Consider the following 16,943-nt stretch of genomic DNA (forward strand, 5'->3'; position numbering starts at 1 on the left):
AGGACCAGAGGCAAGATGGTGGTGTAGAAGCAGTAACAGGTGCAGGGCTGAGGGTCCAGCAGCAGGCAGTCGCAGGGTCAAGGAGCAAGGCAGAGGCGAAGGTCTGGGAGTCAAGGAGCAAGGCGTTGGCAAGGCAAAAGGTCCAAGGGTCAAGGATCAAGGCGTTGGCAAAGGCGAGGGTCCAAGGAGCAAGAGGCCAGATGCAACCAGGCAGGGGTAGCGTTGCTGTGGCAAAGAGCTGAAGGGAAATGCTGAGCTTTTATCCCTCCCAGCTCCTGCCACCAGATGCAGTGAGATATCAAGTGGTCTCACCTGAGTGGTCACTCCTTGCCTCTCCAGCACAAGCTGAGGCCTCACCTGAGTGGCCACTCCCTGCTTCTACAGCACAAGCTGAGGCAGGCCCCAGTCCTGCAAAGCACTACAGGCCCCAGAGCCTGACTCCTGCCCATACTCCTGACATTGCACCTCTGAGCGACACCGGTTTCCAGAAGTACATCATGAGATCAGACCTTGCAAAAAATAAACCACTCACGGCAGCCCCCATGTGTGTGCATGTGTGTATTGTGGGCTGGCGAGCAACTGGGCAGAGAGGCAAAGCAGTGGTGGGTGAAGGTGCACAAGAGTGGAGACTAGGGTGATGACTTTTTTACAACCTCATTTCCCTGTATCATAATTTGATGAGCTTTCATTAAAGATTAGATAAAATCTTACTTTCGAAGAGATTTGATATATATATATATAAAACCTCACGCACAAAATGATTTTAAAAATTTTATTTATCAGTTTTTTGACCATTTTTGAAGTCACTGTAAGCAGATATAAAATTGAACCCAAGCTTTAGAGTCACATATATACAACATTATATAGGGTCATCAAACACACAAGGAAGCTTTTTTTAGCTGCAGTAACAGTATAGACGCCGCTAGAGGACAATGTTTTGCTACCTCTCCTGTAGGTTCTTTTCCCAGCATGTCCGGCAGGGCATAGCTGCCAAGTTATCCCTTTTTTAAAGGGATTTTCCCTTATGCTGAATAGGCTTCCTCGCGAGAAAAGGGAAAACTTGGCAGCTATGCGGCAGGGTCTGCTGGCTGAGTTTTGAGGTCCCAAAAAGGGGCTTTTACCTTGTGCAGGTGTGACATTTGTATACCTGATGTTGCTAAGAACACTCCCCATTGTGGAATGTGGTGTTGTGTCCAAATTTGAAACGAAATATATATAGAATTGTTAATACAATTTTATGAAATGGTAAAACGGCATACAAAAAAAATAAAAACGGTTTGTGCGTAACCTTTTTTAATATTTCAATGGAATATACCTCATTTTAGTCATTAATATGCAAAAGTTCATCCATTTGTGCTACAGGAAATAGTTTTTGAGGGGAAAAAATGAAAAAGTCATCACCCTAGTGGAGACCATCAGTGGGGTGGTGCGGGGGGGGGGGTTGTGAGTCCCGAGAGAGAGGGGAGGAAGGGAGGGGGCCCAAGTGAGAGGGGTAGGGCCTCTGTCAAGGTGGAAAGTGGGGGTCACAGATTAGGGTTGGTGTATCTGTGGAGGGGTTGGGAGGCATTGGCGGGATTGTGTGATTTCAAGTGTGTTGAGGGACTGGGTCACCTTCCAATTTTCATGAAACCATATAACACCGGTCCTGAAAGACCTACATTGGTTGCCAGTACATTTCCGAGCACAATTCAAAGTGTTGGTGCTGACCTTTAAAGCCCTAAATGGCCTCAGCCCAGTATACCTGAAGGAGCAGCTCCAACCCCATCGTTCTGCCCGGACATTGAGGTCCAGCGCCGAGGGCCTTCTGGTGGTTCCCTCACTGTGAGAAGTGTGGTTACAGGGAACCAGGCCTTCTCAGTAGTGGCGCCCACCCTGTGGAACACCCTCCCATCAGGCATCAAGGAAATAAACAACTATCTGACTTTTGGAATACATCTGTTTAGAGAAGTTTTTAATGTTTGATCTTTTATTGTGTTTTTACTATTCTATTGGGAGCTGCCCAGAGTGGTTGGGGAGGCCCAGCCAGATGGGTGGGGTATAAGTAATATTATTGGTTTGTTTGTTTGTTTGTTTGTTTGTTTGTTGTTCTCCTGATTAATAGAGCCCCCGTGCTCTTGTGTACGCCAGCATACACACAAAGCACCTGTATTTCTCTAAGATGTCTTTGTCTATTCATTCCTAGGAAAACAGCATATTTTGATGTGTTTGTCAGGGAGGTGGGGAAGGTTCCTCTCCACTGAAGTGAATAAGGAATGCTTTACCAGCAGAAAAGATCCATGCTTAGTCTGGAATATCTACATCCTCAAGGAATCACTGGCCTGAGATTCAAATGTGGAGTCCGTCAGATGCTTTTCTCACACTATTCTCATGAAAATAAATGGCTCTTCCAAGGAAGCAGTGCTTGGTAGAATGCACCCTAGATCTATGTATCACCTTAAATGAACAATAAATGAACTCATTCCAGAGCTGGAGGCACTCTCTGTGAAAGAGCAGTGCAGGCAAACAGAATCCTCATTTCATATTCCAAATCATTTCTGGTCATAAATCCGTACCTTCCAGAGGCAGAGCAACATCTTTACTGATGAAACAAAGGTAAAACAAATTTAAAGGAGGGGGACAGAGAATAAACTCGGAGCAGTCAGTTGTAATTTGCAGGAAATTACCCCATTAATAATTCCCTGGACGTCACAGAGTGTTCATGAAGGTCAAGGGGCTGGAATGTGAAACTGGGCATTTTGCTATCCACCCACCATTGCAGCCAGAATTTGGCAGGATTGTACTTCATGTGGATTCTATCTCCTTTAAATCACTGGTTACCTGTGACTTTTGAATAGGTGGGCAATCATTTTATGTAGGGGAAGGGCAGTACCTCCATGGTAGAGTATCTGCTTTGCAGATCTGTGGTTTGATTTCCCACATTTCCAGGTAGGACTAGGAATGTCTCCATCCTGAAACCTGAGAGAGAAGCGGCCAGTCAGTGTAGATTAGCTAGATGAGCCGATGGTCGGTATAAAGTAGCTTCCTATATTTATATCGATATAAACTACACTTTCTCTGTTTTTTAATGAGAGTCATAGGTTTGCTTTACCTGCCTTGTGTAGAAAATATTCTGTATTTAAAGAAACTGCTGTGGCCATTATTGTTTTACTCTCGTCAAACATAGCCAATTCAAGAGTGTTGTTAAATATCTGAGAAAATTATTGCTGTTGACAAAAGGTGTGCGTTTCTACTCTAGGGGACTGGCAACGGCGTCTTTTTTTTCACCCAATTATTCTTCGCTAGAGCCAACACCAGGAACTGGCATTGTTAGGCCAACACCTCAGCAGTGAGCCCCCTGATGAACGCAAGAATCCTCTGTCTTGTTCCTCCATGTTGTTGCCCTCCCCTTCCCATTCTGAACACAAGAAGCAAAGAGCCCTGCTAGGTCAGGCCAATGAGACATCTAGCCCAGGCATCCCCAAACTGCGGCCCTCCAGATGTTTTGGCCTACAACTCCCATGATCCCTAGCTAACAGGACCAGTGGTTGGGGAAGATGGGAGTTGTAATCCAAAACATCTGGAGGGCCGAAGTTTGGGGATGCCTGATCTAGCCCAAAGCAGTGGCCAATCAGATGCAGAATGTGACAGCACTCCCCACATTTCAGGGGGAATACGGCTGTCAGTGGCTACTAGTCATGATGGTTATGCTCTACCTCTGCTGTTAGAGGCAGTATGTCTCTGAATACCAGCTGCTGGGAGTCGCTGGTGAGTGGAGTGCTGTTGTGCTTGGGCTCTGCTTGTGGGCTTCCCAGAAGACACCTGGACTAGATGAGTCATTGGCTTGATTCAGCCGGTTCCTATTAGGTTCTTCTGAGGGAGGGAGGCCACTGAGGACATCCTGCGAAGGGCCTCCCAGAACCTAGATCTGGCCCTGACCCCTCAGGCAACACAATCTCCCTATAATCAACCTATAGAAGCATGGCTATGCAACTGTGATCTGTTCTGGCCCTCACATCCTCCGCTGGCCAAACTAGTTTTTGTCAGTCTGTTCAATGAGCTCAATCAGCTACTGTAATCTACAGGTAGACAAATGTTTGAATGATTTCTCTTTTCAGCCCACAGAGAAGGAAGGAGTCTCTCTTGGGCAAAAGTAGCAGGCAAAACTCCCCAACTAAATGAGTATTGCTATGGGAGATGTTTCTGTGCTGAAAGGTGGATGCAGTTTACTGTAATGGTGCATCAGTACAAACTTTGAATACAATCCAATACATTTTTATGCCTCTATTTCCTAGGAAGGTGCTGCAGGATTTGTACATTGGATTCTCACTATAGCTCATCCTGCAAAGTGAATGATTTACACAATCCCCATGAGATCTAGTCCCTTAACTCACTTCCCAGCCCTTCTGAAGTTGTTCACGATTACACCTTCACCTCAGATATAAAGGGAAGGAGGAGAGAGCCAATCCTCATTGTCTGAACACCATCTCAGATATAAAGGGAAGGAGGAGAGAGCCAATCCTCATTGTCTGAACACCAAGCTGTTAGAAGTTGAATCAGTAAAACTCATGAAGGGATGAGGTCTGGATGTCAGATGGGTACCTTCATATTCCACACACTCCTAACAGTCAAATTCCTAATACTTAGTTCCTTGTGGGTTGTTTCATTGTTTAGACTTACATGCCTTTTAGGTCCCAGTACATTTCCGAGCACAATTCAAAGTGTTGGTGCTGACCTTTAAAGCCCTAAACGGCCTCGGCCCAGTATACCTGAAGGAGCATCTCCACCCCCGTCATTCATCCTAGCCACTGAGGTCCAGCTCCGAGGGCCTTCTGGCGGTTCCCTCACTGTGAGAAGTGAGGTTACAGGAAACCAAACAGAGGGCCTTCTTGGTAGTGGTGTCCACCCTGTGGAATGGCCTCCAAAGGAAATAAAAAACTACCTGACTTTTAGAAGAAATCTGAAGGCAGCCCTGTTTAGGGAAGTTTTTAATGTTCGATGTTTTAATGTATTTTTAATTTTTTGTTGGAAGCCGCCCAGAGTAGCTGGGGAAACCCAGTCAGATGGGCACGGTATAAATAATAAATTGTTGTAAATTGTTGTTGTTGTTAATGCAATTCCCAGACTAAACATTATGGTTCAGATTAAGAGGAGGCAAGTCTCACCTACATCCCATTCAGTTGAATGGGGTGAGCAAATTGCAAGTACGTGAAATGTACTGATTTCAACAGGACCTAGACATGCTCACCTGTAATGCTCCAACTGATGCAGAGGGGTGAAGGCCAATGTTAAATCTGATCTCGGTGGTCTTTGGTAGGTTTGGATTTGAGACCGAGAACTGAGAGCTGGGATCAAGACTGAGATATCTTGATCCCAGCATGGCAGCCAAATTTCTCTGATGAATAATGACTAACCTAGATAGGAAAAATCACAGGCCCCTGAAGTGTTGCTCCAACTACCTATTAAAGCAAATGGAAGATGACAGAGCTCACACACTCTGCCCACTCTTTAGAAAATGAAAATGTCAACATACTGCACACTCTCCTCTGTTATTTGCCATGTAATTACATGGTAATTGATGCTTCATAACGAAACAATTTTTGCAAAGTGTGTTTTCCCACCAGGATACAATGCCAAAGTTCACATTTCTGATTTAAGTCGGCCTCCAGGTCTGTACCTAAATTAGCAGAAGGATTGTCTTCATTCGTCATCTTGCTTGATCTTGGGTAGCAGTTGTGATTCTGTGTTTGGGAATGTTTGGGCTGAGCAAACAAATTAGCAGAGACCAGCTTCATTAAGAACCCACAGAGGTATTTGCCATGGCTTATAATGGGAACAGTGTGCTAGCTGCAATGAATTCTGATCCCAGATCCTCACAACATGGGGCAAAAGATACAATTTCAAAAGGAGAAGAAAAGGCTTCTAATTAAATCTCTGCTTGCTCTCTTCTTTTCTGGCTCAGCCTCGCCGCTTCCAAAGAAACTGGAGCAGCAGCCCGATCCGCTCCTAAACTTATGTCCCCTTCAGATTTCCTGGACAAATTGATGGGAAGGACATCAGGATACGATGCCAGAATCAGGCCCAATTTTAAAGGTATGCAGTCACTCTTGGTTTATTTTTCACCTCCATTTTGTTTTAGATCAGAACATGAACTTTGGGCTTGTTTTCACCAGATTCTGTTTGTGGGACAACAGAGCTAGACCCTGCTCCTAGGTAATTAATTGCTGCCCTGTGTTTCTTCGATTCCTCCTCTTCTTCCTGTGACCGCAGCTCATTATCGAAGCTAATCCACAAATGTTGCAGGATAAAGCCTAAGAATTCTGAGGTGATAGAATGGACTGAAACGGTTTAAGTTTCGGAGACTGACAAGAAATTCTAAATGTTCACCCTCATAAAACGAACAAAAGATTTACAAATCAGAAAGCCAGCATTCCAAGGAGAAATGTTTCCCTACCACACTAGATATCTACTTGCAGTGTGTGAGAGAGAGAGAGGGGAGGGAGGGAAAGAGAGAGAGAGGGAGAGAGTGTATTACATATGAGAGCATTAAAAATATGATTCCTCTGGACTGTCTCAGTGTCTCAATCCATTCTTCCCCTTTATGTCCAGCTCATTTTTCTTCTTGTGTAGACCTAGCCTAAGCCTGTTTTCTGGATAGGATGAAGAGCCATGCAAACGAAATACTGAGAATTTCTATCAAGGAAGGATATATATTTATAATTTATAATTTTTATTGGGAAATGATTTATACTGAATTAATCCTTTTTTTAAAAAAATCCTTTTCTAAAAATCCACAAGCATTGCTCCTGGGGTTAATAACAATAGATTTCTCCAAAAAGAGAGAGAGAGAAAAAATCTGTTTCTATATGCAACAATAGCCACCCTTGTATTATTAGCTCAAAAATTGGAAAACAAATAAAGTACAAACAAAAGAGGACTAGCACATTAAACTGTTAGAACATGTGGAGCTAGCAGGGATGACCATTAGAATAAGAAATCAAAACAATAAAAGATTTAGAGAGGACTGGATATAGTTTATGGAATATATGGGAAAGTATTATAAGCAAACAATTTACCTAGCAGGATGGTAAGATTTTCAGCAGAGTAAGAAAGAAATAAAGTATATAAAAGCAGTTTTCTTAGTTCATGGTGTGAACTAAGAAAATGTGGGGGAAAGAGGGAATAAAAGGAGCCATGGAAGGATAGGCTAGGAAGTCGATCAAGGAATGTTTTCTGAATTTTTGTCTCTTCTTTGAAATCTTAAAAAAGATACCTTTTTCTTTTTTAAAAAAGATATTTTTTCTTTATTGTATCATCTCTGTTCATATTTTGTTGGTATGGCATCCTATCAGAAAAGCAACTAAATAAAATATGAAAAAGGAAGGATATATATTCATTTCCCTCAAATCCTTGAAAGCCTCCACAGAATGGTGTTGATTTATAAAGAGACACAAGAAACTACTTAAGCATCTATTTAGCACAATGTTCTGTCTACAATGGAAAGTCCTGGGTTCTTAGTATTCTGTTCCTTGCCATCCACTCCCATTTTCCAGCAGTTTAATGTAATAGGCACCCACTGAGCATATCAATGGTTCCAGTGAGTATCCTACCCACTAGTCATCAAAATTATGATTGCCCACAAAAGAGGATCTTATCCAGAGTTAGTTATAATGTTTTTTATGGCAGACTTCCATGAAACAAATGTACTTTGTTGGGACTGGGGTGGGGGCGTCATCGCTTGCCTGTTTACAAACTACCACACGCTGATTTAATTTTGACTGGCTGCCTTTTAGCTGTCGTGATATGCTAAAAGGATACCATATTTACACACCATGTTTTCCGATCTATGCAAAATCCCATATATTTCAATTACGTACTCCCCTTATAGCCTCTGCATTTAATTTAATGTCACAACTAGCTGTAAGCATCTCCTGGCAGTACGGAGGATTATAATGCATAATCTCAACATCTTGCTAGAAACAGCTGTGAAATTCACAGGCTTCTATCCAAATGTGCCATACTAAAATTAGATTCATCAATGGATCTGAGATTCAGGTAGGTAGCCATGTTGGTCTGACGCAGTTAATCTGAGTCAGTCCATGATTAACTTGTCCATTGATTTCAACAGGTCTACTTTGAGTGTGAGTCATTCCCTACCCACAGACTTTTCATGGGGTTTTCCTTATTTTTCAGTCAAAGCTCCCCTGCATTTGACCTAAAACCACACACACATCAATCATTGTCTTTTTTGTGGCACCATTCATCATAACTATGAACCCAATCTCTCTCTCGCGCACAGCCAATCAACCAATGTAGCCATAAAGATTCATGACTCATCTTTTGTGGTATATGAAGCACAAGTAAATGTATACACATTTTGACAGGCAGAAGGAAGAAGAAGAGATGAAAAGGTGAAATGGAATTAATATGTACATGTATTTAAATTATGGATGCTACTACACATTATGATTGCTGCAGGAAAGTGGTATTATTTCTGCAGGAAATGTGTCAAGTGTGGAAGACACATAGGGCCGGCCCACCCATGAGGCAAGCCTCATGTGACAGCCAAAGGTGGCAGGATCCACAGGGGCAGATGTAGATCTTTCTCTGCCCCCTTTCTTGTTCCTGAAGTAGATATTCACTCACCCCTCCTTCCCTGGGAGGGAGGGTGTGCCCCATTTTGGGGTTTGCCTCAGGCGCCAAAATGTATTGGTTCAGCCCGGGTAGCACAAGCTAGTATGCACTGTTAAATACACATGTACATATATCTGGGACTTTTTACACATATACACAGAGGTTTAGAAGCATGTATTATTTCCACACTTTATGACAGTGTTCCCCAACCTGCTCTCCAAACGTTTTGTACTACAACTCCTATCATCCCCAGACATGCTTTCCGGGGCTGATGAGACTTGTCGTCCAAAACATCTGAAGGGCACTAGGTTGGGGAAGATGATGCTTTTATTGCAAAACAAAACACCACTGGCGCTGCACTAGGGTTTCCTGCTCACCAGTTTAGTTAGTGGGGGGCGAAGAGGAAGGGATCAGAGTTAAGGTGCTTTTAGATTGTCCACTGCTGCAGTAAACCCACAGCTATCTGAGACAATTTCATATCACATGAAAGAATTTGCCCTTTGACAAATATGCAGCAGCTGCTCCAACATCAGCCTTGGGCAGTCACTCTGCATTTTGCCAGAGCACTCACCCAGGCAAGACTGGCCAAAAAGAGCTGCTCTGTGTGCGAGCCCTTTTTTGTTATAACACGAAACACGTCCCGGTTAAGCAAAGTGAGGAATCTGATTTTGTGGCATTAGAATGCACCTTTCATTCTTGAGAGCAATCGTGCCACGTGGAAGGGCAACTATGCAATCAGGTGCAAAACAATTAGCCCAAACTGATGGAGTGTGTGCTTGTGTGTGTGTGTCTGTGTGTTTTAACTGCCCCGGGAGGCTGAGCAGAAGGGAAAGTTTCTATTTTTTCCATGACCGATCCTCATATCCAAATTTAGCAATGATGAGCCTTGAGCCATCTCAAGCCTTTGAACATCAAGTTACCCATAAAGACACGCAAACTTGGGTGCCCCAGATACAATTGGAGTCCGACTCTCACAGCTGCCACTTCCCTGGAGCCACGTTGCGGCTTGTCAACAGAGCCGAGATGGCTGTGCTCACAGTGAACCCTTCCCTCTATCCCACGGGGATCCCATGTGGCCAGTGGAGAACTTAGGGTGAGGCACTCGCCTACACTTAGCTCAGTCATTCTCCTTACTGTGCGCCAGCTGCCTCTGCCACTACCTCCCAAATCTGATTGTAATGTTTGCTTCTGCCCTGGCAACCAAAAAGAAGAGTCGTGAGCATAGCTGCCAAGTTCTCCCTTTTTTTAAGGGAAATTCCCTCATGCTGAATAGGCTTCCTCGTGAGAAAAGGGAAAACTTGGCAGCTATGGTCGTGAGGTCAAACATTGGGGTAAAGGTTGTGTTTATTAAAATATGGCAAGTTGGAGAAACTGCAAGTAAATTAACCAAAATCAAAAAGCATGGGCAGGTGAGGATTTCTTCTAACTCTGGTAGATCCCTCCAGATCGCTGGGCATGTGATGCAGACAACACAAGCTGCGTTTCCCCAATGAAGGATGAGGAGTAAACTAGGTGAGCCATGAATATAAAACCCACTATCCAGTGTTCACTCAAAGTGTGCATATCAGACTTAAAGGGCACCCACGCACCCACACAAGTCCCAGCAGGGATAAAGTACTGGCAAACCCCTAAAGGGTGCTTTTGTCTCAATAGTGCCTACGGTTTTCTCCCTCACTTCCGCATCTGCCCAGATTCAGTGCTCCATGAGAAACTCCTCTCTGCCATTCACCAATTTGTCAATTGAATTAGTCCCAGCAGTGTGGAATAGGTGGGGAAAGGAGGAATTATAAGGGCTAATCAAAGACTCTCCCCTAACCCTTAAAAAATCCTACTCAGGTCCTTCAACACGCAGCTAGCTAAAGCACCATACTACATAGGATGAGGGAGAGAAGGCACAGGAAAAAGGCTATGAGGAGGAGCAGGCTTATAAAGGCAAGTTCCCAACTGCTTCCAAATTGGCCACCAGGCCCCACATAATTCCCCCTCCCTTTGGGAACCAATCACCCACATCTTTTGAAAAAGGAAGGGTGAGGGCAAACACACACCCCACCAAAGGGCAGGAATAGGGCTGCCATACATCCTGGCATTTATGTCTGGGGGGCATTTCCAAAAGGCGGCGCTTTGTCCTGGATCTTAGGCAAGTCAATAAAAAAAATCACATTTTTGTAGTTTTCGTAAAAAATAAGAAGAAGCTCAACAACTTCTGGGGTGTTCTGGTCTGAAATATGGCAATCCTGAGCAGGAAGAATCCCTTTCTGAGATCCTTAATGGTTCCCTGGTAACTAATGATGATGGTGACACAAATCAACAAGCTGTGTTTGTTGGCTTCAGTATCTAATGTGTGGTCGTCTGTGCTGTGAGGAGCAAATAAACAAACTGTGCTGAACACCAAGGAACTATTAACTACTGCAATTACTCCTGCAGTCCAGTTGCAAAGAGGCATGTTATTATTCATTGTGTTGAATTTATAAATCACCCGACCTCAAAGGCTGAGAGGAAGTATAACAGAATACATTCAAAACCTTCTGCTGAAATTAAGTCGAAATCCAATTCACTAGCTAAATATAACAGAAACAACAACAGCAAACCCCAGAAACTGCCAGCTTAAATCTGCTCACACATGGACTAAAATAAGCAGCTCTAGATGCTCAGGGCTTTGGAAACTTGCAAGGCAAAGCCCAGCAAAGCTGATATGGTCTGCTGAAACTGGATTTGGGAGTCTTCTTCAGTGAACTAGTGGTGTGAGTATGCATAAACAAGACCAGACAGTAGCTGCTTAACAGTTTGCCACACAGTACCTGCAACCACAAGAAGTGGAGCTAATATTCTGTAGCTTCCAATCACGTGGTTAAGTGCAGTCTCGTTACCCTTTTGCTTCAGCAGATTTTCAAGCAATGTGGGTAGGTGGTCCATAATGCTAGATTAAACCGTGTGTTTAGGGTTACCCACAAGAAGGTTCTGAACTGCAAGTGGGGAACCTGTGACTCTCCAGATGTTGCTGGACTACAACTCCCTCCAGTTCCACCCATGATAAGGAGGAGTAGGCTAGCAACAGCTGAAATATCACGGGTTTCCCACTCCTAGTTCAGAGGCTGTGGATGAGCACTTCGCCATACAGTTCTAGGCAGCATGCGGCACTGTTGAAGCTGCTACCACATGGCACCTGGATATGTGGTGTTTACCAGTGGGAGGCTGAGTTTGACAGAGAGTCTGGGCCAAGGCTGGGGGTTTAAACTCATGGGTTTGCATCCAATTAAGTGCCACTCACAGTAGACCCATTAAAGGACCTAAGTGGGCCATGCCCATTCATTTCAGTCAGCCTACTCTGTGGTCTAAACCACACAGCCTAGAGCTTGCTGATCAGAAGGTCGGCGTTTCGAATCCCCACTGCGGGGTGAGCTCCCATTGTTCGGTCCCAGCTCCTGCCCACCTAGCAGTTCGAAAGCACATCAAGTGCAAGTAGATAAATAGGTACCGCTCCGGTGGGAAGGTAAACAGCATTTCCGTGTGCTGCTCTGGTTTGCCAGAAGCAGCTTAGTTATGATGGTCACATGACCCAGAAGCTGTCTGCGGACAAACGCTGGCTCCCTCGACCTATAGAGCAAGATGAGCGCCGCAACCCCAGAGTCGTCCGCGACTGGACCTAATGGTCAGGGGTACCTTTACCTTTACCTTTACTCTGCATACAACCCTTGCCATACAAAAGGCAAGATTAAATTTGCCATTGGCTTCTATAAGCCACAGATGAGAGGTTCAGATACTTCAGTTCCAAGGGGCCAACTGTGAACCCTTCACATCGCTCTCTCTCTTTCTGGCACTCAGCACTCTTTCCAGGCCACACAACCCATACTGGCCTCACTTTTCACTCTCCTTGGGTGTCTTTGGTGGGCTGGAATGAATCCTGGAAGTCTGCCTCTGGCTCCACCCACCTTTGTCTCTGGCCCTGCCCACTACTGGCGTGGGACCCCTGGAAGATTCCTGGGAAGAGAATGCAGCTCTCAGGCTGTAAAAGGCCCCCCATTTTCTGCCATTATGACACAAATATGCCTGGCTACCCAGCTAAAGAGAAGGCTTCAAATACTGGGAGAAAACCAACAGAGGGTTAAAAAGAATGCAGCGCAGGAAGGTCTTCCCGTCCCAGCACACACGTATACACAAAAGAAATTAAACTTTAATATTTAATGAAATATATACATTACCCTTCTGCTCAAGGCAGTTGTATTGTAATTTTATGCAAGATAATTTAATTTCAGATTTATTTCAATGAACTGCACCTTCCCCCCCCATGGGGGCAGTTTGCTGGCTTCATCTGTCACACATAAATCAGTATCCAATTTATATGAAAGTCACAGCAGCAGCTTTGCAGAACTTGAGTTTGTAGCTTTCTGAGCACATCATTTAAATGTGCCAGCAATAAGTCACAGAGGCGTTTTAATGGTTTAGATTTAAATGAAAATAATACCATGGCCGCCCAGAATCAGTTTCTTTATTCATGATAGTTAAAATTAAAAGCAAGGGGGAGGAGAAAAAACCCTTTTTGTGGGTGAAACCCGCAGTGGGCGCTTCAAATGATCTGTTTATTGAGCATTAATTCTTGTTTACAGGGAAATTAGAGGACACTGGCTATTTAATGAGCATTCATTCTGATTTGTTTACAGGGAAGTTAGATGATGTGTCGTGGCAAGTGTTACCCAGCACATCTTCCCATCATATTCCTTACCATTAAAATTCTGATCTTTTGGGAAAGCAGCATTGTTGTGCAAGCCCTCCTTGTTGACTATAATTGTGCAGCCTGCATTTGCTGGGACATGATTGAACCCCACCCAAAAATAGCAACAGTCTGGAAGTGTTCATTTCTTAAATATTCTTCCTGAGCTCATGCAGAAAATAGAGATGGTGAGAACTGGAACAATATTGCTAGTTTATATGTCACATTTGTAACCCAGGCTACCTAGGTGGCTACATACATCACACTGTTTCCTCACAACAACTGTTTCAGATGAGTTAAGCTAGGAGGAGAAGCAGTTTCAGGATGGGGGGCGGATTTTGTTTAGTCTGCATTTTTTAAATGAACCGACTTAATTCGCACCTCGTACACAGCTCTGAATGTAATCAGATTTTGCATGCCTCTGAATCTTGCAGTATAGTCCTTGGCTTAGAAAGTGAACCAAAATCCTTTACAAAAGTGTATTTTAGGATAAAATGTGTTCAGAATTGTGTACATTGAGATAAAATATGTATTTAAAGATGTGTTTCTTTTAATGCAAATGTTCATATAGAGTGTTGTTGTTAAATCACTATTAATGTGGAAACAGGATGGAAGCATCTTAGGAAATGCATGTGAAATTGACACTGACCAGAAATAGACCAACCTACAACCCCAGTTTCTGTTTTCCCAAACCATGCTCAACAAAACCCTGTGAGAGCATAGACAGAGGCCATTTCCAGCACTTCCAATCTGCAAACCATTGAAATGTATGGGATCAATCCCCACATGCAGTTTTTTTGTTTGTTTGTTTGTTTGTAGATCTAAGATCATCATGAACGCATCTCCCTCCAAATCCCCTTCTCCATATTGCCATGCATACATATCAAAGCAGAATTGGATAGGAAACATATTTTTTTTCCATGTGACAAGGATACAATCTTTGTCCCCACCTACCAAGTACAGTCATACCTTGGAAGCTCAACGCCCTGGTACTCAACCGTTTTGGCTCTCGAATGCCGCAAACCCGGAAGTGAGTGTTCCAGTTTGCAAACGTTCTTTGGAAGCTGAACGTCCAGCACGGCTTCTGCAGCTTCTGATTGGCTGCAGGAAGATCCTGCAGCCAATCGGAAGCCGCGCCTTGGAAGTTGAACGTTTTGGAAGTCGGATGGACTTCTGGAACAGATTTCATTCAGCTTCCAAAGTACGACTGTACTATATTCTGCAGGGGAAGATACTCATGAATAGGGGTGTCAGAGAATAACAGAAAAACAGAAACAGGGGGAGAAAATGCCAGTGTTTACTTATTCCTCCCATGTCCAGAATGGAAATCAAGGGTTGGGTCTTTAAAAACTAAGGGACATTCCATGTGGGTCCATGGAAGGTAAGTAGTAAGCAAACACAAGCCTTGTTGCTCATGCAGCACACCCGTGTAGGCATCAGTCTTCACTTCAAATTTCCCAGCTTTGTGGAGCTTGAACCAACATAGCATATTACCCTTATGATCTTAAACCAGATTAAAAGAAAAAGAAAAAAAGAACAGTTATGGCATGATTCCTAGCCTGTTACAGAAAGTACCTAATTCAAGCAGGGACTTTCAGATCAGGGATTACTTAAGATACCTCCCCTTTAACACTCAGCTGAGTTCAACCTGGAAACCCAGAATCCATAGCATAGAATTTATATCAGCTTTGTGGGGAAGGACAAGGAAAACATCCTTTACCATAATTGATGCAGCCTCCAGGTGGCCAGGGGCCATAGCTTTCAATACAGCCACCCGTAGTGAGAGCACTGGAGCATGGTGAAGTTTATTTGCTGCATATGAACTGCCAGACAAAAGCTGGGAAAGACATTAGTTCTCCGTTCACATCTGGCAAACGTCGGGCACTTTTAAAGAAAGGCTTCAGATACACTAAACCTTGAGGCCTTCCAGCCTGCAGCTAAAATGAAGGCTATAATATTGCCAGCTCTTCCCAAAGGAGGAAGTGGCAACAGCTCATCAGCATTTGTTAATATATGTGAGTACTTAGGTTTTAAATGGCACATTGTCTTGCAGTGAGACAAGAATGAGAAAAGATAAGGAAGGATTGTGGCTCAGTGGTAGAGCATCTGCTCTGAATGCAAAAGGTCCCAGGTTCAATCTTCAGCTTTAGGTAGAGCTATGATAGACTTCCTATCTGAAACCCTGGATAGCCTCTGCCAGCTGCATACACATCCAGCATTTGAAATGCACAGGGGTCATGTTTCAGAATGTACTATTGTACATAGCAGTTTGCAATCGTACACACCTTCATGCAATAATAGCAGCTACTATCTGTGTTGGGACGCGGGTGGCGCTGTGGGTTAAACCACTGAGCCTAGGGCTTGCCGACCAGAAGGTCAGTGGTTCGAATCCCTGCAACGGGGTGAGCTCCCGTTGCTCGGTCCCTGCTCCTGCCCACCTAGCATTTCGAAGTGCAAGTAAATAAATAGGTACTGCTACAGCGGGAAGGTAAACGGCATTTCCGTGTGCTGCTCTGAATGGCCAGAAGCGGCTTAGTCATGCTGGCCACATGACCTGGAAGCTGTACACCAGCTCCCTCAGCCAATAACGCAAGATGAGCGCCGCAACCCCAGAGTCGGTCACGACTGGACCTAATGGTCAGGGGTTCCTTTACCTTTACTATCTGTGTTATCTGCACACAGAGGTGGGCATGTTTTCACCCGAGTGTGCAACAGTGGTCTCTATTCCTCTCAATAAGTGTTTCCACAGACCCTTTTTATCTCTGTATGCAGAGATTGCTATGTTATCATAGAGCTTCCTGTTTTATGCATGACTTTAAGTGTGTAGTCTGCCTTTGACCACAAGCTTTTTCTTTGAAAAATTCCAAGGGCTGCATCACTGAGCCAGATCAGCACCTTTACATGGGAGGGTGAGAGCGGTCAGGAAGTTTTATTCATTTACTATTCACCGTATGCCAATCCAGATTGGGTTCTCCACACCGACAATTTGCATTGAAATAAAAACACCCATTTGCTTCAATGCAAATTGCAGGCACACAGGGGCCAATCCAGATCAGCATTACAGCAAGGAGGAAAAGGTGAAAGCTTCACTACTCTCCCCACACAAACAGGGGACCTCACCCTGGCAATTTATAAAAGACAAAGCTTGCACACACAAGCAAACGGTGTGATTAAAGACACAGGTAGTTTGGGTCCTGAGGAAGTCTGGGGTGATGTTAGTTTGAACATAAGGCTCATTTACTGTAGTGAAACCTGCTCCCGGATTAATGCTAACCTAGAACCAGGACCTTTGTAAGCCTGTCAGCAGCCTGGCACACTCCTGCAGTAATCATGTGTGGAACGCTGAAAGTTCAAGGGTACAGCAATCAAATGTAGGAAAATCACTTTACTGACATGCATGTGTGAGCCAGACCTTTGCTTCCATACGGGAATCCTGGAGGAATTCAGTGTGTCTAGACTGCCAGTTACAGCTGTTTCCCAGCAAGACCTTTGAAGCGGGATGGAGCTCTCCTCGCCCTTTTCCCCTTCATGCGCAGTCATCCAGAGCCTAGCCCTGAATATAGATTGATACATTATCCTCACTGAATTTTGCAGTCTGCTGCTGCTATTCACAAAAGATTTATAT

General features: G+C 44.1%; 1 protein-coding gene across 1 annotated transcript in view; it reads left to right on the plus strand.

Moving 5' to 3' along the window:
* The window catches only part of GLRA1 (glycine receptor alpha 1), an 84,896-nt gene that overhangs the window by 27,116 nt on the left and 40,837 nt on the right, over positions 1 to 16,943 (plus strand). Inside the window, exon 2 of the mRNA XM_035105715.2 lies at positions 5,939 to 6,069. Within this exon, the coding sequence (XP_034961606.1) occupies positions 5,939 to 6,069 (131 nt within the window). The remainder of the gene's footprint in view (positions 1 to 5,938; positions 6,070 to 16,943) is intronic.

The sequence above is a fragment of the Zootoca vivipara genome, chromosome 2 (assembly GCF_963506605.1).
Source record: "Zootoca vivipara chromosome 2, rZooViv1.1, whole genome shotgun sequence".
NCBI classification, from domain to species: domain Eukaryota; kingdom Metazoa; phylum Chordata; class Lepidosauria; order Squamata; family Lacertidae; genus Zootoca; species Zootoca vivipara.